Source organism: Cygnus atratus, chromosome 5 (genome assembly GCF_013377495.2).
Source record: "Cygnus atratus isolate AKBS03 ecotype Queensland, Australia chromosome 5, CAtr_DNAZoo_HiC_assembly, whole genome shotgun sequence".
Taxonomy (NCBI): Eukaryota; Metazoa; Chordata; class Aves; order Anseriformes; family Anatidae; genus Cygnus; species Cygnus atratus.
In genome coordinates, this window is record NC_066366.1 from 37,305,044 (window position 1) to 37,329,469 (window position 24,426).

General features: G+C 51.2%; 1 protein-coding gene across 1 annotated transcript; it reads left to right on the forward strand.

Annotated features, from left to right (window-relative positions):
* The first annotated feature begins 1,540 nt into the window (after positions 1-1,540).
* On the forward strand, positions 1,541-2,050 carry ASCL2 (achaete-scute family bHLH transcription factor 2). Its single transcript, XM_035539931.1, has one exon. It carries the CDS (start codon positions 1,541-1,543, stop codon positions 2,048-2,050), a length of 510 nt encoding a protein of 169 aa, XP_035395824.1.
* The last annotated feature ends 22,376 nt before the right edge of the window (positions 2,051-24,426 follow it).

Consider the following 24,426-nt stretch of genomic DNA (forward strand, 5'->3'; position numbering starts at 1 on the left):
TAGTTATTTTTGTACCATGAAAATCCGGTTATTACTCTTGAGCATTGCAGAAAGTTTTCTCTTGAACAGCTCCTAAGAAGGTAGCTTCCTCTTTCCTGAGAACGAGGCTTGCACCAGCAAGGACTTTTTGAGCACCCTGCTACTGAAAGACCAGCAATGCTGCCCTGCGGCAGCACTGCCCTCTCTGCCCAGCCCAAACCCCCAGCGAGCGCGACACAAACCCCTGTGCAAGCAGAGACAGCTTTGCACAGACAGAAGCCAAGCACCAGCCTGGAGCAAACCCTGCGAACACTGCACACCGCTTCGTTTATCCCTGCAAGCAGCTCCCCTGGACCTCCCGCAGCAAAACGCACCCCACGCCGTGAGCAGACCCTGCTGCACCTACCTGTGGGGAGGCAGCTCTGCATGGCTGTGGGCATCGCCTGCTGCCCGGGTCCCGCTCCTTGCCCAGAAATGCAAGCTAGGGCTGAGAGCAGGAGGGTTTAATTCTGCATCTCTCCCTTTGGCTTAGTTTGCATTTTTTGTATGTTTTTAGCCAGGCCCCGCTCACACATTTCCCTATCGCCCCCTTGACCCCCGGGTTTGCCCCTTAACCCTAAAACCCTCTAGCGCCCGCAGCCCCTTCGCACCGAGCACTGCAGAACCACTAATTTTTTTGGGGGGAGGGGGTGCAGAGAAGCGGCAGAGCCCCTCCCCGCCGTGCCCCCAAGCAGCCCCACACCTCCCCTTCACCCCCGTCAAAAGAGAAAAAAACAACAAACCCAACCCACCACCCGGGGGCGCGGCGCACGGGCGGGGTTTGGGGCTGGGAATGGAGGCGGGGGGGGGGAACGGGACAGCTCCGGGGGCCGGCGGCGCCACGCGCCGGGCGCGCGCGGAGGAGGCGGAGGGGGGGGCGGCACGGGGGCGCGCGTGGCGAGGCGCGTGTGGCCGGCGGGGGCTCGCGAGCGGCGGCGTTGATAAGCACCGGGCGGCGCCGCGCCCGCCGCACAGCCGCGGAGCCGGCAGCGGGAAGGAGGCTTGGGGAGGAGGAGTGGGGAGGGGGGCAACACGGCGCTGCCCCCACCGCGCTCCCCCTCGGTCGGGGCTGCTCCTGGCCCTGCTTTTCCTTTTTTTTTTTTTAATTCATTTTTTTTATTTGCAGTTTTTTGTTGCGTTTTTATTTGCATTTTACGCGCGTGGCCGTTTGCATTTTTCTCGCGTTTTTGTTCGTATTTTTTTTTTTTTTTTGCATTTTTACTCTCATTTTTCTTGCATTTTTACTGGCGGGTTTTCCTTGCGTTTTACCCGCTTTTTCCTTGCGTTTTATTTGCATTTCTCCTTGCTTTTTTCCCCGCATTTTGCTTGCATTTTATTTGCATTTTTTTCTTGCATTTCCCCCGCATTTTCCCCACACTTAGCTACACTTTTCCTTACATTTCACTCCATTTTCCTCCCCCCCATTTACATTCCCCTCGATTTACTTTTCCTCGCCTTTCCCTCTCAACTCCAACCTCCCCACCAACTTTCTCCCCCTTTCCGCCGCCGTGGCCTCACGGCGATGAACAGCGGGGCTCTGCCTCCGCTCCCCCCTCACCCCTCCGCCCCCCGGGGCCGCCGGCGGCCCCCATCCCCGGAGCTGCTGCGCTGCAAGCGCCGCTTGGCTTTCGCCTCCCTCCCGGGCACCGGGGGGGCCGCGGCGGCCGTGGCTCGCCGCAACGAACGGGAGCGCAACCGGGTGCGCTTGGTCAACCTGGGCTTCGCCGCCCTCCGCCAGCACGTCCCCCACGGGGCCGCCAGCAAGAAGATGAGCAAGGTGGAGACCCTGCGCTCCGCTGTCGAGTACATCCGTGCCTTGCAGCGGCTCCTGGACGAGCACGACGCCGCCACCGCTTTCCCCGACGGCCGCCCGCCCCGGACGGGGCGGGCGGCCGTCGGGGAAAGCGGTGGCAGCAGCGGTGGTTACTCCTCCGCCTCCCCTTGCTCCTCCGAGGAGAGTGGTTACGATGGGGAGCTCAGCCCCGAGGAGCGGGAGCTGTTGGATTTCACCAGCTGGCTCGGGAGCTACTGAGCTGCCGAGAGGTGAGCACACTTCGGGGGGGGGGGCTGCTTTTTCTCGGGGTGGGGGGCTGTTGCTTCTTCACCCATGCTTGGTGGTGCTCCAGGGATCAACGTGGGGTTTGCAATCTCTTTGCAGATATACCTCAGGGCCCTCCGTCTTCCATAGCAGCCAGCATCGCATCACCACCCCCCCCAAAAAAAAACACCTCTTTCCCCCAAATCCTCTCACCCAGCCGTGGTGGGACCCCACTGGCTGCGTTCCTTGCCAGGCTCCGAGGCTCCCCCAGCTGAAGTGCAATGATGCTCATGACCTTGCTCCAGGGCAGCCCAATGGAAAAAGGTGCTCACCTGCTTTCTCCAGAGAAAGATGCCTGAGCAACCTGTGGAGTGGCAAAAAGCAAGAAAAACAAGCCTACTTGATGCTTCCTTGTTTCTGGAGGGGGAGGGAATTTTTTTTTTTATAGTGTCAGATTCTATTTTATATGCAACTTGAACTGCCTATGGGAACAGTGGTGTATGAAGACTTATTTTTGTACAAGAAACCTTAGGGAAAAGGGGTGAGGAGACAGCTCTATTTTTAGCAAGTCCTATTCCCTTGTTCTTGAACACTGCCAGCTAGAATGTTTTGGCAACATACATGGTTTAGATAAAAGGTGTTTTTTCTCCTCCAAACACTAGTAAAATACTGTAAAGTTACCTTGTGTCCTACAACAGTGTCTGAGATTGCCTGGTGTGAAGGTTCACTTCTCTGAAACTGAAGTTTTTTTAAAAAAAATGTACTGAAGGCATTTTTGTATGCACTTGCTAGGATTTAAGTTGTACATATGCAGTTTTTAAAAAGAGTATCCTATTTTATGTAAATTGACTTTATAAATAAAATCTATTTATAAACAGTTCCTGGGCTGCAAGATGCATATATTTGCCAGATGTGCCTAGGGGAACTCCTGCCTCAGGCTGGGGGATGGACAGACAGACAGCTCCCTGGGCCACATTTCACATGCAGCAGGGAATTTGCTCAAGATTGAGCACAGCTGCATGCATTGCTGCAGATTTTGCAAAGATGAGGTATAGGGGAGAAGCAGGTGTGCAGCAAGGTGGCTTTGGGGCTGCTAGCTCCTCTCCTGGGCATGCAGAAGGAGCTGCAGGCTGTGCTGGAGACCTTCTGAAGACCTGCCTCAGTGGAGGCAAGCCAGAGGTAAAAAGGCTGCTGTGAACCAAAATGTAGCAGTGATGGCATGGAAACCTGTGGCAGGGGGCTCTTACTGCCCTTAAATAGTTCTAGTTAATGCTATTAATTGAACAGAGCAAAATGGGCTGGTTTGTACAATTTGCTGAGTAAAGCCAAGCCAGAATGGGTTATTAAAGTTAACCTACTCTGCAGGGACTTGGTGTGTAACCTCCCTGCTTCTTGAATAATGGGAAGGTAGCATTTCTCCCAACCCTGAAGTTTTGAGGGGTATGGTCACTCAGCAGCCCCAAGTCCAGCAGTTACAGTGGGTACTTTGTAATCCAGATCTGTGAATGTATCCCACACAACTCCATCTCAAGAGCAAAAAACCCATGCCCTAACAGCAAGGTAGCATTTTGGAGCCTGCAGGCAAAGAGCTGCACAGAGGACTGGCTATTGCACTTCACATTCATTCACTTATCAAAGTTGCTCCAAGAAACCATCCCTTGGAAAGGCCCTGGGAACTGAAGTGCTCAATAAATTGCTTCCAGAGGTTCTGCCCCATGGGGCCCTGGGTTTAAGTGACCTGCTCCACTTGGAGCCAGTGGGTGACAAGAGACCTTCCCCTGGTGTTGGCTGAAGGGCTCCATCCTCACAGATGAGCTCTAAAAATTTAGTCAGACATTGAATCATTCAGGCTAGAAAACACCTTCAAGATCACCAAGTCCAACCATCAAACCCCTCATCGATCACCACATACTTTATTCTCAGCCTGAAAGAGCTTACCATCCCCTGTACATGATTTAGAAAGCAGGACTGCTGCCTTTACCCTCACAAGTGTCCCACTGTGGCAGAAGGCATCTGTTCAGACAATTTTACTACAGCTTGGCAGTGTGTTTGTTTTCCTTCATTAGGAGCACTGATCACTTCATTATTTCCAAAAGCAATGTTTGGCTCTGAGTCAAGTCACTCCCAGCATTGTTATAGGTTCATCAGATCACCCCAAATACTTTTGCAGCAACATTAAAGGAGCATCAATTGCAATAGTATTGGCAAGAAATGAGCCATGGACAGTTTTCACTTAAGCAATATTAGTATTAGGAGAAAATAAAAAAACCTGAGCTCAGTCAGCATCAAACTACCTTAACACTGTCAGCCAGCATTTCAGTAGAAATTAAATAGAGGGAAATCAGGAATGTGCAGGAATATTCACTTGGGGTGAATAACAAGGTGGTCATGAGTCTTTCCAGTGCTCGAGGGGAAGGAAAAGGGTGGCAGGAGAAGGATGTCCCTATTTTGGGAGCAGGAGATGGACAGAGGGACTTCTGGCCTCAGCCACGGTGGCCACAGCTCACTACCAGGTTCTCAGATCAAGCTGCTAAGGAGGCTGCCCCAGAAAGCAGAATACTGAATCATTCTGCTCTTTTAAAAAGCACTACGGAAGATGCAGGATGAGGTCTCCAAGAGCTGTGGAGACAGCAGGTACTTTCAGCCAGCCCTGCTCACTCCCATCTTCAGCTGCAGCCACCTGAAAACCACTTGGACCAAGCTGAGAAGATTCCTGACCCCAAAGGCACACTCCTAAGCTTCTGCTCCATATACGCAAAGTGCTGCCAGAGTAAAGACTTGGAGATGTAGCCCTCTGACCATGCAGGTCACCCGTAAGCAGAGCCACCTCCATGCCACAGGGGGACCTCTGGTGCCCAAGCTCACTGCTTTCAACCAGGGCTGCCAGGGAGCCTGACAGAGCAGCTCCCCGAAACTCCAGGGACAGGGATGGAGAACATCTCCAATGAGCACATCATTTCTCTTCAGTGGTTTAACCAGGAATTTGGTGCCTGAAAGGGAAACTCCACAGAACACCCAAACCCAGCCCTAAGCTACAGAGCTGCAGGAGAGTCAGAAGAAATATGCTGAGGAACCCTGGTAATTAAGGGGAAAAAAAAGGCCATCCAGCACTTCCAACACCACAAACACACCTAATGAATCAGAAACAAGTTGCAGGACAGTGTCAGGATTAGCAGCCCCTTCCCCAGGCTGAAATAACCCTTCAATTTTCCATCACCTGCCCTTCCTTTTGCATTTTGAATTGCTCAGGCTGAAGCCTTCCTCATTAGAGAGCACACGAAGCCCAGCACATGTTAAAGTAGTTCCTTGCAATGAACCACGGTATTTCAGGACTTGTGTTTAAATGATGCTGCCCTCATGGGCAGCCTGAGGTCCAGCTCCATGGCCACCTTTCTTCCAAATGTCTTTGTGTGCTATTTAAAAAATGAGTAATTTCTTAGGAAAGGGCTACACAGGCTGTTTAAAACCTTGTGCACAGGAAGTGCTAGGTGGCCCATGAGGGTGCCCCCATGCAGCAGGACAACCCAACCTTGGAGAAGGACTAGCAATGTCTTCCCACAGTCCTACCACCTTGTGGTACCCCCAGCAAACACCAAGGCTACCACAGCTCCTCCTGGGGACAGGGACCAACAGTTGGGCTCAATTCATAGCAATTTCTTCATTAGCACCTCGTAAAGACCTTGCTGCAGAGCAAAGCCTAGCACAGCAGGCAGCAAGACAAGCTTCTGCATATCAGCTGGCTGCTGCCTCCCCTCCTGTCTGCAGGGATCAGCCTCCAGAAAAATGCTCATCTTTTCAGCCTTTGGTCCATGTCCCAAGGCTTTTAGGCTTGCCACAGTTTGTGGGCAGACAGCAGTGTGCTAGGACTAGCCCCGAGGTCATTTCAGTCTCTTCATGCAGGGCACAGGATAGCCAGGTAGCAGTAAGTATATTTCAGTCACTTATCTGGATTGGATGGGCGCCAGGAGGCTGGCAGGGTTCCAGGGGAAGAGAAAGGCAGCCCCTCCAAAAGTCAGCAGCAGACAGAGCTGGCCTGACTTTGCCCACCTTGGGCATCAGCCAGGAGGGCTCAGTTTTATTCCTCAAAGCTACCACCATGGCAGCAGCAGCCTGAAGTGTATCTGGGAGCAATGGGACTAATGATATGATCGCAGCAGCAGCTGTTGTCACAAGCTGATATTGGGCCCTTATGGAAAAGGCAGCCCCTAAGAGGCTATTAAGCAGGATAATAAATGGTGAGCTCTGTGGACACCATGAACCCATGGCTCTTTCTGAGCAGCTGATGTGAGCACAGGAGCTCTGCTGGGTGCTGTCAGAGCATCCCCTGGGACATCTCTCCACCGGTCACCTCAAGCAGCCCACTGGTGCTTGCTCTTCAAGGAAGTGGGCTGCTGCTCCAGCACCTGCATCAGAGGACACACACTCTTACTCAGTCTCTAATACAACCAAGTAACTTCTTCCATCCGTTATTTTCATGTAATCGAGAAGGTTGAAGTCTGCACTGAGATGCAAACACAAGAACAGAGGCCCAGTGTTGTCCAGGCACTTTCTAGACCACGCTGCTCCTGCTTTCTCCTGCTGTGCCTATCAAGGGGTGGGGACTAGAAAGACAGCAGTGTCATCAGCTCAACAATGGAAAACAAGGAAAAGCCAGCACCAGGGTCTAGCATTGCTGCTCTGTTTTAAATAGAGATTCTCATCTGGTCCTGAGAGCCTGCAACCCGGAGATCATTGATCAAGTGCTCAATTTCTGCAGGGTGCTGCCTGCCCCCTCCCTCCTGTAGCCACCTCTTGTCCCAGGACACCAACACCATAACCCACACAAGTCCTAGCACAGCTGGGCTGCGGGTGAGGGCTGTTTGACCCTCAGCCCTGTAAATGCTTCTTTTTGTGGGTAGACATTAGTAGGATTAGAGGCATAAACAGCAGAAAAGGAGAAGCTTCTGGTAACATGTTTTTTTTGGCTGCAAAAACCAGGGCAGTGCTTTAAGCTTTGGCCTGTGAGCATCTACCTTGCTGCCAGAGAAGTCTCACTTCTCTTCCTTCTTCATCTCCTTTCATCTCCTGGCCTCAGCCCCACCACTTCAAACCTACAGCACAATAGCTACCCAGTCTCCAGACCCAGTAAATTGTGCTTGCTTTCTAAGTTGTTTGGTTTTTTACTTTTTACAAAGGAGAAGAAAAACCAACACAGAGCAGCAGATAGCCCCAAGGGGAATTCTCTGTTAAAGCCACTGCCAAAAGAATGACCAATTTGTGAGATGTTGACACTTTTATAACACAACAAATATCTTTCTATAGAGTAAAACACTTGATTTTTTTTGTTATTAAAAAAAAAAAGATTTTTGTCTGGATGTTAAATACTAGGAGGAAGTGTTGCAATACCCTAACACATTTTCCCTTTCTCTCCATTTCCCGGTTTCATACGCACAATTCCTCCAAGACATCACAAAGGAGCCCCACCCCCCCCTTAACAGAACTATGCATGCAAAGAACAGGTGAAACCCACTGAACAAATACAAACCCATGCAGAAAAATGAGCAAATACAGCCATTCTCTTACCAGCATAGCCCACACAGAGACCTCTCTGCAGCACCCATCATCAACCTAGCCCTACCAAGGGCTTGCTTATATTTAATGGGAGCCAACTAGTAGGAGTGGAAGCATCTGCTTGCCTTGGTGAAGCACCTGTGTGCAATTGATGGGGCTCTGCACCTGTCCCTGTCCCTGCTTCTGGCCCAGGAGACACCTGGCACCAGAGCAGAGTGGGCAATGGAGAGGGTGAAAAGTGCTTAGAGCAACTTGGAATTTGCAGGACGCGCTGCATTTGGGTCCGATATGAATGGAGGCTGAGAGGGGTGCACCCTAATGCTGCTCTGCATCATCTCCTTGCCTGATTCTCTCCCCAAACCCTTTCCTGCATCCCAGCTGCTGTCCTACACGCTGCCTCCCCATGTGCTGCATGGATCTAGGACAGCACAGAGATAGTTTATACCCTTCAGTCTTTGGTCTTGCTGCAGGACAGCCGGTAAACAGGGGTGAGAGCAGAGAGGCTTTTGAAGTGGGGAGACCACAAAGCTCATTTAGGATGCATACACTACCAAAAAAACCCCAACCACCAGACACTAATAACTTCAAACCAGTGCTGACTGGAGTTGAAAACAGCGATGTACTGGCAGAAAAAATAGCGCCTAAGCCAAGTTCAGACGTGGCGTAAGCTGAATTTGACTCTGTTTATGATGCTGAAGAGAACTAATGGTTGCCAGCAGGCAAGTCTTGTCATTAAAGAGAATCGCACCACTAGTTAAAGGGACCAAATCTTCTCAGCACTCTTTCAGGTCCAGCAGAAATCATGACAAACAACCTCTGTGCTGTAAAGCCAGATGGAGAAAGCAAGGCTGGTGTCCACGTCTTGCACATCCCAGGGCTGGTTGGGTTGAACTCTGTGGACAGGATCCTTGGTGGCATCTGGGGTGCTAGGAGAGGAGATGGACTTGGTGTGGGGGACTGCCCGCAAGTTGTTTGCTTTTGGTGCCTTTGGGGAGATAGGAGCAGGGATCGGTCCTCACAAATGTACCGAACACCCCCTGCTGCCTTCTCAGACTGACTTCTCACCACTGTCTGCCTTCACTCGGTGAAGCGTCATCACCACTGCATCCTTCCGTCAGTAGCATCACTGTGTGCCATGCAACAACCAGTAATGCACTTCCAAATGAGCTGAGCACTACAGAAGCTATTAGTTTGCCACAGCTGATTAAGTTATTTATTGAAAATAAACTAAGTGGGGAATTTGTTGCTGCTTGCTTTCCCCTCATATTTTATAATTAATTGTTTGACTGGAGACTTTTTCCTTTTTTTTTGATGTGTGTGTAGGGGGGATATAAATCCAGACTAAGAAATATTTTTTAAGTGCACAACTGAAAAATGATCCTATGGGGAGTTTTTCAAGTGGATCAACTTTTAATTCCAAAGTGTTTGACATGTTATTGAAAGCTCCAAAGTTCCACATGGTTGCAATGTACAGCAGTGTGCTGAAGTAAATGCTCTGCTTTGGGTCAACTTATTTCAAAATTTCAGTCTGTGGGAAATTTTGAAACATCACCATTTGTCTCCTTACCCCCAACAATCATAGAATGGTTTGGACTGGAAGGGACCTTAAATATCTAATTCCAGCCCCCTGCCATGGGTAAGGACACCATCCACCAGACCAGGTTGCCCAAAGCCCCACCCAGCCTGGCCTTGAGCACTTCCAGGGATGGAAACATTTTTTTTTCTTGGTTCCTTTGAGTAGATGCCTGACGTCTCCGTGCCTGTTCTGCATCAGGTATGACTGCATAACTGCTTCCTTGTGCTCCCCCAGCCCAGCAAGATGAGGTGACCACTTCAGCTGATGGGGTACTTGTCTGCTAATTGCTTTGGCTCACCATTGCAGCTGCCCCTTCAAGGTGCCAGGGTCAGACCTGCTCTCCATCTGATCCCTGAATTATGCCATCATAAGTACAATGATGACATCTGGGGATGCACGGGGATGCTTATCCGCAAACTACTCCAGCCATGAGGGTAGCTTGAATGCTCCAGATTTATACTCCTAAAAGAGCACAGATGGATGGGATTCACCTGGTGTAACAGCCATAAGCATCCCCTTGTCTGCTCCGAGGGCCATTTTTCTCTGCTACTTCCTTCAGTCTTCCCCCTTTCTGCCTTTAAATTAAGGTCACATCATATACCATCCCACTTTCTTTCTTGGAAAAAGGGATAGAAATTGGAGGCAGAGATCAGGGAGTGAAGGAAAGAATGAAAATGGAAAAAAGAGAAGAAAGTGAGAGGCAAGGAGGGTGGGGACAGGGGCAGGGTGGCCCCCAGCCACAGTGAATTGTGCTGGGCTCCATCCACCTAAATAAAGAGACCATCCTGACTTGTGTCCCAGCTGGGAGAGGTTTTGTTGTCTTTTGGGTTTTGGTGTTGTCCCCTCCCCTCTTCCCCCCATCCCTTCTTTCATGCAAACCACATCAAAGTGCCACCGTGTCCCCCCAGGCCTTTCCGCTCCCTCCCTGGAGGCACAACGTCCCCTTTTGTGACCACCACCGAGGCGACCTTTCCTTCCTCCTTCCTCTCATTTATCCCCATGTCCCAATGTAATTAAACCCAACAGGGAACGGGCTGAGGGGAGAGAGAGTGCCCATGGGGAAGGGGCAGATTTGGGACAGAAGTGCCCTTTTGCCCCCCACCTGCCCCAGAGATGCAGTGGTGGCACTGGGGACACGAGCACGGGGACATTATCAGAGGATGGCATGTGCTCAGGGGTAGATCAACCTGCCCAACATCCCACAGCAAGCCAGGGGAGGCAGGATGCAGAGAGATTTTGCAGATTTAACCCCAGATATGAGTGTAGCTGCTTTTCCACCCTGTACAAATGCCACTAGCAGCTGTCCCTGCAGAGGGTGCGGTGGCAGGTATGGGGCTGGGGTGGCAGAGGGCACCCGTGCATGGGCACATGGACCTGCAAGGAGCAAACACTCAGTCATAGCCTGCACTGGGGATATGTCCTGGGGAAGAAATCCCCCCAAACACCTGCACCCTGAAATTTTTACAGTAGGTATTTTCTTTCAGAAAAATTTGGAGCGTTTCTTTGGAACAATCTCCCTGCAGCTGCAAATAGCACAGCAGCTCCAGCTCTGATGGCATCGTCCTTGCTGTCCAGCACGATGTTTTTCACTCCTTTATAACAGAGTGGCCTGAGAAGAATTAAAAACCAACATGGGCTGGGAGGGAAGGTCCTCACCACCTTTACCCCAAGCCCCACGTGCGTCCCTGAGCAATCCGAAAAGCATGGGGGCACAATACAGTCCTTAAACTGTGAAATCCCTGTGAAAGCCCTTACTCCCTGTGCTTGATGTACCGGGTTGTTCAAAACAGAGGAGACCTCTCCACCCCAAAGTCCTTGTCTCCCCGTGTTTCAAATCCTATTTTGGCTGCCCAAGGTGATACAGTCAGGTCCTAAATTAGCGTCTTACAATCTAAATTGAATTTAGACCCAGAAAATCCCCTGCTTTCAGATGTTTCTGGTTACACAATAACCCTGGCTCTCCTTCTCAGAGGAGTGAAATGGCAGGATTTTGAAATTCCTTGTTGGTTCATGTTTGCATATAAATGCTGATTTTATCTTTTCTGTACACAAAGTAAACACAAAGCTGTTTTACAATAATGTTGCCGTTGAAACATGCACCCAGGATGGCAAAACAACCCCGACTTAGAGATGTTTCCAGGCCCAAGGACCATGCCTCCTTTAACAAAAAGAAGCCACCCGGTCCAAGATGCCCAGCCCACCCTTGTCCCTGTTGATTTAGTTCAAGACACAGATTTCATCAGGCAGGAATAAAATTCAGAAGGAAAAATGAAGCAGTGATGGTAAAAGATGCCAATTCACCCAGGCCAGTGAGTGGAAGCACAGGTTGAAGCAGAAGCTTTCCATAGACCCCCATGAGATGTACACCATGCTGTAAGGGCCCAGCCCCACAGAAATTTGGCAATGATGGCGCTCACTGTAACAGAGACTTATATCTCTTATCTTTTTATTATTATTTATTTATTTATTTAATGCTGTTCTACATAGGGAATGTAATTTCGGTTGAAACAGGGGCTTAAAATAAGGTAGGTATTGATGATTAACTCATAAACTCTCTGGCGGAAAACTCTTCTGTTAGAAGTTCCTCATCGGGAAAGAACTCAATGCTATCCCAGACAGGAGCAAAGAGAAGAGAAGTCTTGCTGGGCTGAGGTAACCGACATACATAAGTTAATTCAGAATAATTCCTGAATTACACAGCCCTACCCAGGGATCAGAGGCAGTCATTTGGAAACAAAATGACTGTGTTCACAAGCCTGACAGCCTTGGCTACTGAAAAAGATATCATAAAATCAAAGTAAAACATATGTTCTGATGATTTTTTCCCCCTAAGCAGAAACCCCATCTCAAAGCCAACCACCCCCGGTGAAAGAGGCCCTCCTGGGTGCGACAAGAGATGATAAAAATCCAGCACAAACATCTCCCTTCGGCCATCTAGGAGTGTGGTGTCTACTTCAAGTTAGTCATTTAACTAGTCATCAGCTTTAATAGCCCATGAAGACAGAGGTGGTCATTCTGCTTGCTCTAGGATGACTATTTCACATGGGATCAGCTGCCCCTGGGTGATGCCCGTCCCTCCTGACTGCTGTAGGTGGGTCCGTGGTGAGCAGATGCATCAGTCGTAGCCAGTTGTAGGTGGTCAGAGGTAGATGAGTTGCCTCCTGCCCTATATACCTGAGTGCTCATGGAGGCTGAAGCACTTCCCCTCCCAAAGAAGCCAACTCTGAAATAGCACGTATTCAGCCCAAAGTTCACTGAAGTCCAGGCTGGCACAGCTTTCAGTGGTCTTTGCATCAAGCCTGTAGAAATGCGTGAGGCAGTATCAGAAATGGACCCTGCTTTATTGCTGGCTGTCACTGTACCCGATCTACAGCACAGATTAAACCAAAAAACCCCACAACTTCACCCACTGGCCGTGAAGCCCGTATCTTTAAATGGCACTAAATGCATCCAGTGGGAGCTGGCTGGGATGTTTTTCATGTCCAAGCAGCCATATAGGATCCAAATCATCCTGTGTTTGACACTGCGGGAGCAAAACCTGAAAATGTAGCCATCTCCTGAGGCCACGAGCTGCTCTTCAGCCTGTGTTGGAAGCAATGGCATCATCACAAGCCTGCTGGCATGGCCAGCTGAGCAAGGCTTATATGTCTGTAGTGGAAAGCACAGCTTGCTCCTGTACCACAGCAGGTTAAATCGCAGCACAGCAAGCACTGCTGCAAGTCCTTGCTGTCATTTGCATCCAGGTAGTTAACACCGATGCAAATGTTATTACTGCAGGCAGAGCCTGACCAGAAGTCTGAGCAGCAGCTAGGACCAGAATGAAAGAAAAAGTGTATGAAGTTGTCAGGAATGAAAGAAAATGCACATGCTGGTATCCAGCCTGTAAATTCACAAGGTCCTCAACTGACCTTACCTGTGGGGCTTTTACTGCCTTCATTGTTCCTACAAAACTCTCAACAGATTTCAGTCCATATAGAGGATGGAAAGTCTGTTAATTGCCTTATGGCTGTGAGACAAACCCACCCCTACCTAAACCTGGGCCCTGCCAGGATCCCAAATCCTGACTCCCTGCTGGAAGCCAGGGGGGATTTCCAAGGGCTGGAGAGACCTGCTGCTTTTTGCCTCCATTGCTGCAAGGTGCCATACACTTGTTCACCCACAAAACCACCCCGTGACACCCATTCTCCCCAGGCTCTCAGTGCTTCCAGCAGCACTGGTTGGGTGTCACTGTTCCCATCCTGGCACGCTCTCCCTGTCCCCGCAGCTCCTGCGTCCCCTCCAGCCTGGCTGGGCAGTGATTAATGGTGCCCATCAATCAGCCGCTGCTGCGATGAGCGGTTTGCGATTAACCTTGGGGAACCTTGTCCCCCCGGCCACCCGTCCCCCTCCGGAGCCCCCCGCTGAGGTAATCTGGAAAATGAAGCAGGATGCACACAGTGGCCCTGGAGAACAGGTCTCCTGTTCTTTTCATATGGAAATGTGGAGGTCTCCATCACTCCTTTGAAGTTTGTCCTGTGGGGGTAAAAATAAAAAATAAAAAAAAATCCCACAATGTTTTCCTCCGATAATGCAGAAAGGAACCAGGTTTGGGAGTTTGGGACAGTCTGGGTTAGTGGAAAGTTTTCGTATGGGAAGAGAAAACGTCAAACCTTGGGGCAATTAGCAGAGAGGATGAAGCTTTGTTTGACCTCATGCTGGCTGTGCTTGTGATTGGGTAGTATCAGGACACCCTGGCTGTGCTGCACCAACAAGGCATGAAATAAGAGTCCTTGCTTTCCAGAAGTGATGGCAGTGACTTCTTAATTGGGTACAGTGTCATTTAATGGCTTCAGGCTAGCTGGCTTATCCCTGCCAAGTGCTTATATTCAGGGATGATGGCTGAACCCAGACTGAAGACCTTGCAAACATCAGTATCCAAGCAGGGTGGTGGGGACTTGTGTCTACACTGGGGTCTGTCTTGGCGTGAGAGGACCACAAAAAAACACACAGTTACACAACGCAGTAAGAGTCAGGCCAAGCCCCTTATTGCATTCAGCCTACTCAAGACCTGCATTGTTTAAAGCCAAGGGCAGGAGCAGATGCCAAACACAGGTCAAGCTCCAGAGCCTTCCTAACAGGGGGGAAACGTTGAGGGTAATTGGTGCGTGGTGTTGTCTCCGTCCAGAAGGGAAGCTCTGGTCTGGAGTGACTAAGCTCTGGCAGGTGGGAAGCACTTCTGTTTCCCCCCTCCAACTGTCCTCAGCACTGACTTATTTGCTTATAATCACCAAGAGGGTTTGTTGATAAGAAGAAAAGCCCTAAGTGCTCCCATTCGAGACCTGTGGGGCTCTATTTGGTCTTGTCCCCCGCTGATAAGCATGCAAATCAACAAACAGACTGCAATTAATATCCAAATCCCTTTCAAGAGACACCCTCGAGCATTTCTGAACTGGGCTGTACCAAATATTTGTCTCTTATTTGAATGGACACGTTGAGCAGTTGGAGCTGTGCTGTCCATGTATAAATACAGGCGGTTGTTCCTGCATGGAGCCCACGAGCTCAGATCCTGCCTGGAGCAAAGCCCTGCCTGGCCAAGTTGGGTGCTTTGGGCTGAGACCTGCACCGAGATCTCCAGCTTACCTTGCAGTGGGATGACCCTGGGGGATAGGCACACGTGGAGACCACCATGGGCTGGTATTTTCAATTACTGGAGCTTAATCAGCTGGGAGAGACCCCTGGGATCACGAGCACCTCGGCAGGCTGGTCAGGCACAGATCCCACCATAACACTGGAAAAGTAAGGCCAAGCTTCACTGCTGCACCCGTGGAGGTGGGGCGAGGCAGGGAGGGAGCCCAGCTATTAAGATCTCCCTTCAAATGTTATTAAATAATATTTCGCTGCTGCAGCATGACAGGTGTGGAGGCGCAGGCAGGTAAACACAGCCTGGAGCGGGGCAGCCCGCCAAGTCTGTTTCCTTGCATAAATCTCTCCACTTCAAGGTATGCAATTAATCCCGGCTCCAGCCTCCGTTCACCACAGACCTTCTTTGTACACATGATGCATTAATCACCAGAAAGGACTTTTGCACCTCTGCTATCATTCCTGCTTTGCAGGCTGGCACAAAGGGCTTAAAGGACCAGCAGAAAACCTGGGGCGCGGTGGCAGAGGTGTGTAAGTGGTGGCATCTGAGACTAGGCATGAGGATGAGTGTGCACAGGTGTGCATGCATGCACAAGTGTGTGCACACACCTCGGCCACACCATGGCACGCTGCAGCCCATCTGAGGCTGATTCTCTCAGCAGATCTCTTGTTGCATGCTCCCTGGAGAGAGCGGGCGTTAATAAGTAACAGCTCCCCACCCTGAGTTTCACAGGGGTGATTACAAGGAGTTCTCATTAAAACAAACCCACCAGGAGGACGGCAGATCCCCAGCAGGAAGCCTGCAAGAGCCTGCATGCGTGTTTGTGGCCCCAGTGCACCCGCGTGAGCCGCAGCGCTATCTCCTGCATCTCGATGGAGCGAGAGGGCACGGCCAGTGCAGCCCTGCCTGCCCCACGCAGGTCCCCAGCACCCCCTTCCCAGCCCCGTTTCAGCAAGCCCAAACCCTTCGTGCTGCCCGTGCCCGACCCAGGCTGAGCTCTTCTGGGAAGTCCCTCCGGGGCCACCCCAGGGTCCAGCTTGGACCTACAGCCCACCTGGCCAGGTGGTTCAGGCCACGTCTAGGTGCTATGAGCCCTCTGTTTTCGCATATATTCCCCATTTTGCCTTCCACAAAGCCCACTATGAGTGATTTACATACTTTTTAGCTTTGGCAGCAACAAGACCCCGGGAATTACGTGTTTGCCCAAAGCCTGATGCACACTCTGACCCCTGTGGTCCATATGCCTGCATTAAAGCCCCACAGGGGAGCAGGGCGCTTCTTGGAGGTGCAAAGCATTACAGTGACACTGTCCCCACTCACCTGTTTGTCCTCACATCTGAGCATGGCCATTCTTCTGCTCTCCTCCACCTCATCTCCTCTCCTCCAGTTACTTTTGGAAGGTGCCCAGGACCTTGAATTTACCTGGCTTTGCTGTTGGGAAGTACAGCTCTATAAGTCTTTACTGCGAAGGCAAGGACTTCAGCTCGGATCAGGTCAATGGGGAGGGATTTGATGGGAAAGCAGAGGAAAATGGGAGCAGATGGCTTGTGTGTGCCTGGAGCGCTCCTATCTCCAAGGCCTCATAAAGATTACGGATGCTCTTCTTCAAAGCAGTGGAGGTCAGAGTGTGGGGAAGGCGAAAGCCCACCCTGCTCCTGCCCGGGATGCTTTTCATCCCCATCTGCTTGCAGGAGGTCAAGGGCTGAGCCTTCAATCCCCGATAACGAGCTGTGAGCAAGGCTGGGGCTCGCTGTGTGCTTCCAGTCGCCTGATTTAGCTTGGCTGACGGCCACGCAGCATTGGGCATGGCCAATGCAATGTCCCTGGTGGGGAAACCATCCATGCTGGGTGGCTGGGTGGCTGGGTGGTGGGATGGGGGAGTGACCATGATGGGATGGGGGCTCCTTACCTGCCTGGTGGGCACTGACACCCTGTTCAGGTCCTGCAGGCTGCTCAGTGCCACCCAAACCCAGCAGTGGCTTCGGGGTGAGGTCTTCATGCCTAATACTGGTGTATCTCTTTTTATAGCTGAAGGTTTTTGGACATTGCCAGCTGGTACCTGGTTTATGCTCGGGATGCTTTGCAGCCCTCAGGGATCCCCTCTCTGCTCCCAACCCTGCCCGAGCTCAGGCTGCAATTCCCTCCTGCAACACTGGGCTCCTGGTGTGAATCACATATGGTGTAAAAATGTGTTCTCATTGCTTCAGAACACTGCTAGCCTCTCTCCAAGCCATTCTTTATTTTTTGAGCCTCTTTCTGCTTGCCCCAAAGCTTTGCACTTTCTGTGTTCCTCTGGCTCCAGCGTTTGTCCCTGGCTTCAGTCTCATGCCATTCCCAACAAGGCAAAGAAAGCTACTGGGCTTCTCCAGCTGCTATTTCTTTATCTGTAGCCTTTGTCTTAGATGAGAGACAGTCTGCAAACTGCTGGTTCAAAGTCATTTGGTCAGAGCTTGAGCAAAAAAGAGACCTTCCCATCTGCGCAGGGGAGATGTGTCCATGGAGGTCAAGGTGGGGAGTGAAGGCAGAGCATTGACAAAGTAGCCATTCACCCCAAGATAAAGCCACTGAAGACCAACGTTAATTAAACGAGGAGAATGTTTTTGTTTCAGCATGTTTATTAATTATTATTATGACTAGGCACCGTTTACACTGCCGTAATGCCTACAGGTCTGAATTAGCAGCACAGAGTCGTTGTGCTGCATGGTCAGCGAGCACACGCACGGGCAGAGCTCACCCACCAAAACATGGTGTGGTTAGCACTGCTTTTCATCCCCCAGCCTGACAAAGCACCTGCAAGCTGCTTCTTCAGCCCTGGGGTGCACTCCACCAGGCAAGTTTCAAGCAGGGAACAGAGGTGTGCCCCTGCATCCCACCCTGAGGACCACGCTGGAACAATTCTGCCATGGGGCCATCAGCTGACTCCTGTACCTACACCTACAGAGCTCAAACCAGGTCCAGAAAGGATGCTGGTTTACCTTGTCACCATTTTTTTTTTTTTTTTTTGCCAAAGGTGTTAGTAGCGAAGGGTTTCACTCCTCAAAGCAAAGTCCTCTCCCTCCTGGTTGTGTTTCACTGGGTTGTGATATAGAGGCCACATAGAAGGGGCAGTAGGAAAATATTAGGGAAAAAAAAAAGAAGGGAACAGCAAACAGTCATGACCTGAATGACTCTGTGACCTTCTAGACCCATTGCAAAGCTTGGGAGCCATCTGTCTTCCACCCAGAGCTCCTTCTACAAGAGGGGTCTCTCTCTAATTTCCTGGGCACCACTAATTAAAGAAGAGGGGGTTCCTCCAGTCCATCACTGCTGCAGATGAAGGCAAGCCCTTGTCTGGCACCCTGTGCAGGAACACCCAAGTCCTGCTGCCAATGCTGCTGCCCTCCCTGGGGGGTTGTCTAGAAGCTCCCCTGCTTCACCCTCTCTCCCAGGACAGGTCCTCCAGCCCCTGAGAACCTCTGTCCCCTGTGGTTCTTCTGCTCCCTTCAGCTGAAGCTTCAGGTCAGAGCTGGGAGGAAACCATCATCGGCCTACGTGCTGAGTCCCTCTAGAAGAAGGGTCTGGAAACCCTCTGGCAACTAGTGTAGTGAGGCCATCCTGGAAAATTGTTCTTAAAAATGGGAATTTTCCTGTTTTTTGGTGTTTTGTTTTAAATTTAAAGCTGGAAAGAATGGTAGTGACCCTCCTTGGACTGTGCCGTGGTTTTCTGATGGCCTCCTAGCAATGGGGATATTCCTGGGGCAGGAAAGAAAGCGATGCCATGTGTAACATCAGCCAGCATCCCCAGGCCCTTGGAGCATGGTGTTTGTTTCTCTGTGCTCATTCATGACCCATCACGGTGCCCCAGGTCCCTGAGGGTACAGAGCCTGCCCCAGCAAAGTGGGCACCCAGAGCAGTGGGTGATGCCGGGGACCCCAGCAGCAAGCAGAGCATGAGCAGACAGGAATGGACACACGCCCTATGTACCCTTTTGCCTCACTTTGCCACACCAATGAAGAATTAGCCCTTTCTTTTGAAGTTTATCTCCTCCAGCCCCAGATAACCCCCTGTCCCCCTGCCTGAGCTTTCCAAGCTCGGCTTCTTGGCCAGCCTGCCCTGCTCCGCGAGCCGGAGGATCCCTCCTGCTGCCTCCCTTGCACTGCCATCAGGTCCGACCTGTTCGATTTGTGCTGCCCTGGGCACTGTGGGTCCCAGCTTTCTCTTTCTGCTTCATTTAATTTGAACACCCGCACCTCTCCCTCTTCTCCTCCCCGCTCGCTCGGAGCCCCGGGCACTTTGCTGTGCAAGGCGCAAGGCAGGGCATCGCTTACACACCTGGAATATGTTGCAACAAGCCCAGCAACCTCTTACAAGGAAGTCGTGGGCCCAGGCGATGAGCTAGAAAGTCCTTTGCGAGGCCGCCTTTCTAGGGGAAAAAAAAAAGAAAAAGATTTTAATTGTTCCTGGAGGGATTGTTTTGCTGCCTCACTTTGTTCTTCATTTTGGGGGGGGGGGCGGGAGTTTAGCATCCCCTGTGCACGCACGTGGATGGCCAGCCAGGCGTGCGTGTACACAAACAACACATGCAGGGGGAAGGATTAACTAAAACTGCTTGCTTTTTTTTTTCCTGATTTCAAAAGAAGGCCTCTGTTGAAATACTTCAGTCGTTTGCATGGTGGTGGGGAGCACTGAAACGGCATCTTGCTGGCATGGAGGAGCTGCAGGAGGGCTCCTCAAGCACGTAACTGCAATTTCTATATGCAAAACTGCAACTGCACACCCTACCTGTATGTAATGCACCTTCCCCAGCATCGCCATCCTCTTCCAAAAGGCAGGGTGAGCCTGCAGGAGCGGGGCTGAGCAGGGGATGGGCAGGCACTGATGGCTGTGGCAGGGGGAGGGATGCTGCATGTGCTCAGCTGCGGCACGGCACAAGCAATGCAGCCTGACAAGCAGCACACCCATGGATGCTTCTCGGGGTCTGCAGAGGCAGCAGGCTGCTGAGGGTGACTTTCAGCATCTGTGCGAAGGCACAGCTCCGCCATGATGGTCGGGAAAGAGTGGCTGGAGATGTCGAATTGATTCAGCAGGGGAAAAAGGCTGCCAAAGCACACAGAGCTGGACCTATGCTCTCGAGTAGGACCAACGGCAGCAGAGACAACAGCATGACCATAAATGATAGAAAGCCTTTGGGCCTCTCATTTCTCGGTGAAGATTTAAACCCCTATCCTTTTGCTGAAGAGCCAGCTGGAAACGTTACACCATTTAGTGTAAAACTCTTTGCTGCCACTACACCCAGCTGCACAGCCCGTGTGGTGGCTATACACTGCAAAGCATACAAGCATCTCATTTGGAGCAGGGCTTTCTCCGCATGGTTCCTCAGTGCCTCAGCAGTTTATTCTGCTCTGTGCTGTTTCTCCCTACTGATCAATTTAAACATCCGTTTGTTTGCTTGTTTTACAGGCACAGAACTACTACTTGGCCAAGACACGCCGCGGCAGCACTCCGTCCTGAGCATCCCCTCCTTGTTTACCAGCTCACATCAGCTCAGAGGAATAAGAGTTCAGCGCAGCACACCGAAGGTGAAGCCAAATGGATGCAGATGCTGTTCAAGGTTGCTTCTCCCCTCCAAGTGGGTGGCAGCGGCGCTTGCTCAGCGCTTTGTGACGGGCTCATCCAGAGGGAGAGCTGCTGGAAACTCCTCTCCACACTGCAAGGGAGAGCAGGGGCTGCTGCCGAGGCAGGAGCTGGCAGAACCATCCCCGGCACATGGGCTGACATTTTGGCTGGGAATCAGGGGGAATCTTAATTTATTTTTCACTCCAGATTTCAGTGTCTCTAAACTTTTATTTCCCCTTTAAAACAAAATAAAAGGGTGCACTTTTGCCTTCTGTCTCAATCTTTTGCAACCTTCCAACACTGCCTCAAACCTGTTTCGGCCGCTTTCTGTTTTGAAACAGCGAGAAGATGACCATAAAGCTCTCTATAATCTGTCTCACCCAGGTGACTCATGCAGAAATGCCATCAGCCTGTGGCGGTGGCCCCGCGGTCCCCAGGGATGACTCAGAGCGAGTACGGGAGCATCCGCGCTGGAGCCTGGTGGGAGCTGCGGGTAGGAAAGTGCACTGAAGCAAGCAGTTTTGTAAGTCAGTAAGAGCTTTTGGTGCAGGGTTGAGACCATTTTTTGGTAAAACCATGTTGGTGCCTCCTGGGGCAGAGACGTGGGAGAGAAGGGGAGGATGATGCTGGTGCAAGGCGGGGTGGAGGAAGGGGAGAGGAGGAAAAGATGCGAAGTGATGTTTTTCACATGAATGTTGCCTTTCAGATGGAAATGGCAGGGTCAGCAGCAGCCCTTGGACAATGGCCCAGTTCACTCTGCTCCCCACCAGCCACAAGGCGAGGTGGGGATGATGCCCGAGGAGCGTCATCTGTGCCCCTAGCCTGGGCTCAGCCCGTTGGGGCTCCCCACCGGTGTATGGGCTGCTTGCCAAGGGCCCGCGGTGCACAAAAACCAGCTGGAAGAATGCTAACACGATGAGGGGGAGGGAGAAAGAGGGAAAAAAGAGAAGGAGAGAGAGAAAAGCCAAAAGATTTCAACACAAATAATTCAACACAAATAATCTTCAAGGAGTGTTCTGTAAACAAAAAGGAGGGCATCACGCCAGGAGCACCTGCCTCTCCGCATCGACATTAATTGTTTGGGGAAGGAGAAAAAATACATTTCTCTTGCCACATGTGCATGCAGGGAGAGGTGGCTGTGCTCTTCCCCAGGCCCTTTCCAGAGGAGGCAGGAGGGGAGGCGATGCTGGGCGCAGGATCGTGCCCATGGGTGCTACAGCAAAGGCAGCCCTGGAAGCCAAACCCAGCTGCATCCGCTTCACCTTTCTCCTGCTCGCTTCCTTGAGGATGCACATTCTTTCTAAATCTCTTGGCAGTTGCAAGCTCTCGACGTTTTACATCACTGTCCGATCCCGCTATTGTTTTTTCTCCACATACCGTGGGCAATCCCTGGTCAGATGCTGCCAGGCTCCTGACCTTGCAGCTCTCCCGCGCCGCTAAGTCCCTTGGGTGCAAGTTTCTTCCTGTTCTTGGGGTGGGTACGGAGGAGCTGGAAGGCTCCTGCACCCACACGAGCAGAGGAGGAGGATTAGGCTGTGCACGAACAAGTCCCTAATCATCCGTTTTGGCAATCTCCTGTGAGCCATCTCACCCCTCCCGGGGCACCACTCGCCCATGCAAAGTGCTTGGCACCTCCAGTGACCACTGCAGGCTTTGCCAGCGCGGACAAAGTGCGAGGCTCTCTCTGTGCCTGCTCTTCGGCCATCCCCATGAGTGCCAGCTCACCCATACCCGGGTGGAGATGCAGCGCCTGTTTGGCCAAGGAGGCCTCAGGGCTGTGATATAAAGAAAGGGTCTTCAGAACATTGTGGTGGGGAAAGATGGAGAGGGGCAGCAGGACTTTGGTAGCTGTAATTGGCATTATCTGCAATGCACTGCTCCGGGAGGGCTGGAAGCATCCACGTTTCTTCACTCGCAAGAATGCACAGCATTCCCAAGCAGTGACCATCTGTGTCCCCTTCTGGCTTTATCATCAAGGTAAAGTGGCCGTGAGAAGCCACCACTGAGTGCTGGGACCTCAGGGGGTGAGTACAGGACTGAGCTGAAGCCACCAGGATTCCTGCAGCAGGAGATGAGCTCCTTCCAGGTTGGCAGGACCACAAAGCAGATGTTTTATAAGGGGACACAGGGCTAAATGCTTACCTAGTGTTGGGAGCACAACCAAGGCTGGCAGAGCTCCCTCCTGGGGCACCTCTGGTCTTCTTGATGACATGGATAAAGCTCACCTGAGGCACACAGCAAGCCTGAACAAAGCCATCAAGAAATCATCTGCTGGTGCTGATGGGTTTGTTAGCTGGTGTGAATGGTAACAGGTTTTATCTGAACACCGTGGGGCTGATTACAACTTGCTAGAGAGCTTTCCTGGGGATTATGTTCAAAGACCTTCCTACAGATACAGCTAATACCAGTGGAGGGCAGGCACATAGTGCCTGTGTGCTGCTCTGGGCTGCGTGACCAAATTTTGCAGTCACTGCTCAAGTGCCTTCAAATGGCACATCGTTACCTCTGCATTTGCTCATCCCACACACACAGAAGAATGTGCAGCCTGTGTCGCTGGAGGCGACTAACGGTCCAAAAGCTTGTTTTGCCAACACGAGCTGAAATGCTACTGTTAAAAGCCTTCTGGTGTGGAGCAGTCCTTGCACTGCTTCCTCCTGGGAGGGATGTCTGTGGTGGCATCGCCCACCTTAAACCTGGTTTATGTGGGTGCAGCAGAGCTCAGGGAGTAACCCAGTGCTCCACTGCAGACTGGTGAGCACGGGGTATGTCCAGACCCATCCCTTTGCAGCCCGTGATGCCGCCTTCCCCCCAGCCTGCCTGCTCCCAGTTTAACCATTAACAGGCTGGCTGGCCCAGTGCAGACAATGGTCTGTTTGTTTAGTGCCGAGGGCTGGAAGGGAGCTCGTATCGGGGGCCTGGCAGATTTATCAAAGCGGAGTGATTAGCTCTATTAGAGAAGGGATTTGTGTCAACAAAAAGACAGGTGCAAAGAGACTATTCCAGCTGGCAAAGGCTTCACAGAGCTTTAAGCATTTCAGTGGCAATAAAACTTCTTCCAGGAAGCAGAGTCGGATGGGATAGACCATGTGTGTTGCTGACTTCTTAGACTGGCCCTCCCAGTCCTCACTGTCTCCAGGGGGGATGTGGCCTTTAGGGTCCCTGTGTCCCTTGCTTCTTCTCCGAGGTTGGAGGTGTTTCCCAGCTTCACATATCCCATCCCAAGCCAGAGGAGGGTAGGTTGAAAACCAAGCATGTGGTGGCATGAACTCCTCCTCGGGGACATGCCACTGGCGGCCCCTTGAGTCATACCATGGGCTGTAAATGCCCAGACCTTGACCTCTCTTGAGAGCTTTCTGTGGATAACAGAAGTGGAGAGACCTACTGACAGCTCGAATAATGTAAGCTACACATTCATAATACCTACTTCCTCTGCACTTGCAATTTTGCTGTAATAACTGCTCTGAAATTATTATTCAGTTTAGGCTGCACGGAGAGCAGGAGGAGCACGTTCTTACCCCTGCTTCCAAGGTGGACAAAGCTCACTCATAAGAAACACTTTCAAACCAGAACACAAAGTACTTGCAGGCCAGCAATTCTGAGCATTTCTGAGAAGCAGCTGAAATTTTGATTGTGAAAAGTTTGTTGGGGGGTGAATCAAAGAAACAGGAGGAACCTGAGCATGGATTGGGTTACTACTTCCCTGACATGAGATCCTGGCAAACCTGACACGGGAATGATTCAGAGAAGAGAAATTTGCTACCCTGCCTCAGAAGTCCACCAACATGAAACCATTATTTTTTTTCTTCTGTAAAAATATTTTTCCTACACTAACAGATATATTTTGTGCTTCTCATGTTGCCTACATCCTTATAGGATCTCTTCAGAGGAGCTGTACTGATGCTGTAACATTTTGCTGAGTGTAACATGGATGAAAATGTTTCTTCAGGCACGTTATACTGGCTAATATTGTATTAGCAATGCTGACTGAGGGCTGGATTTGCTAGCTGATTCAAGCCCATATGGCAGCTG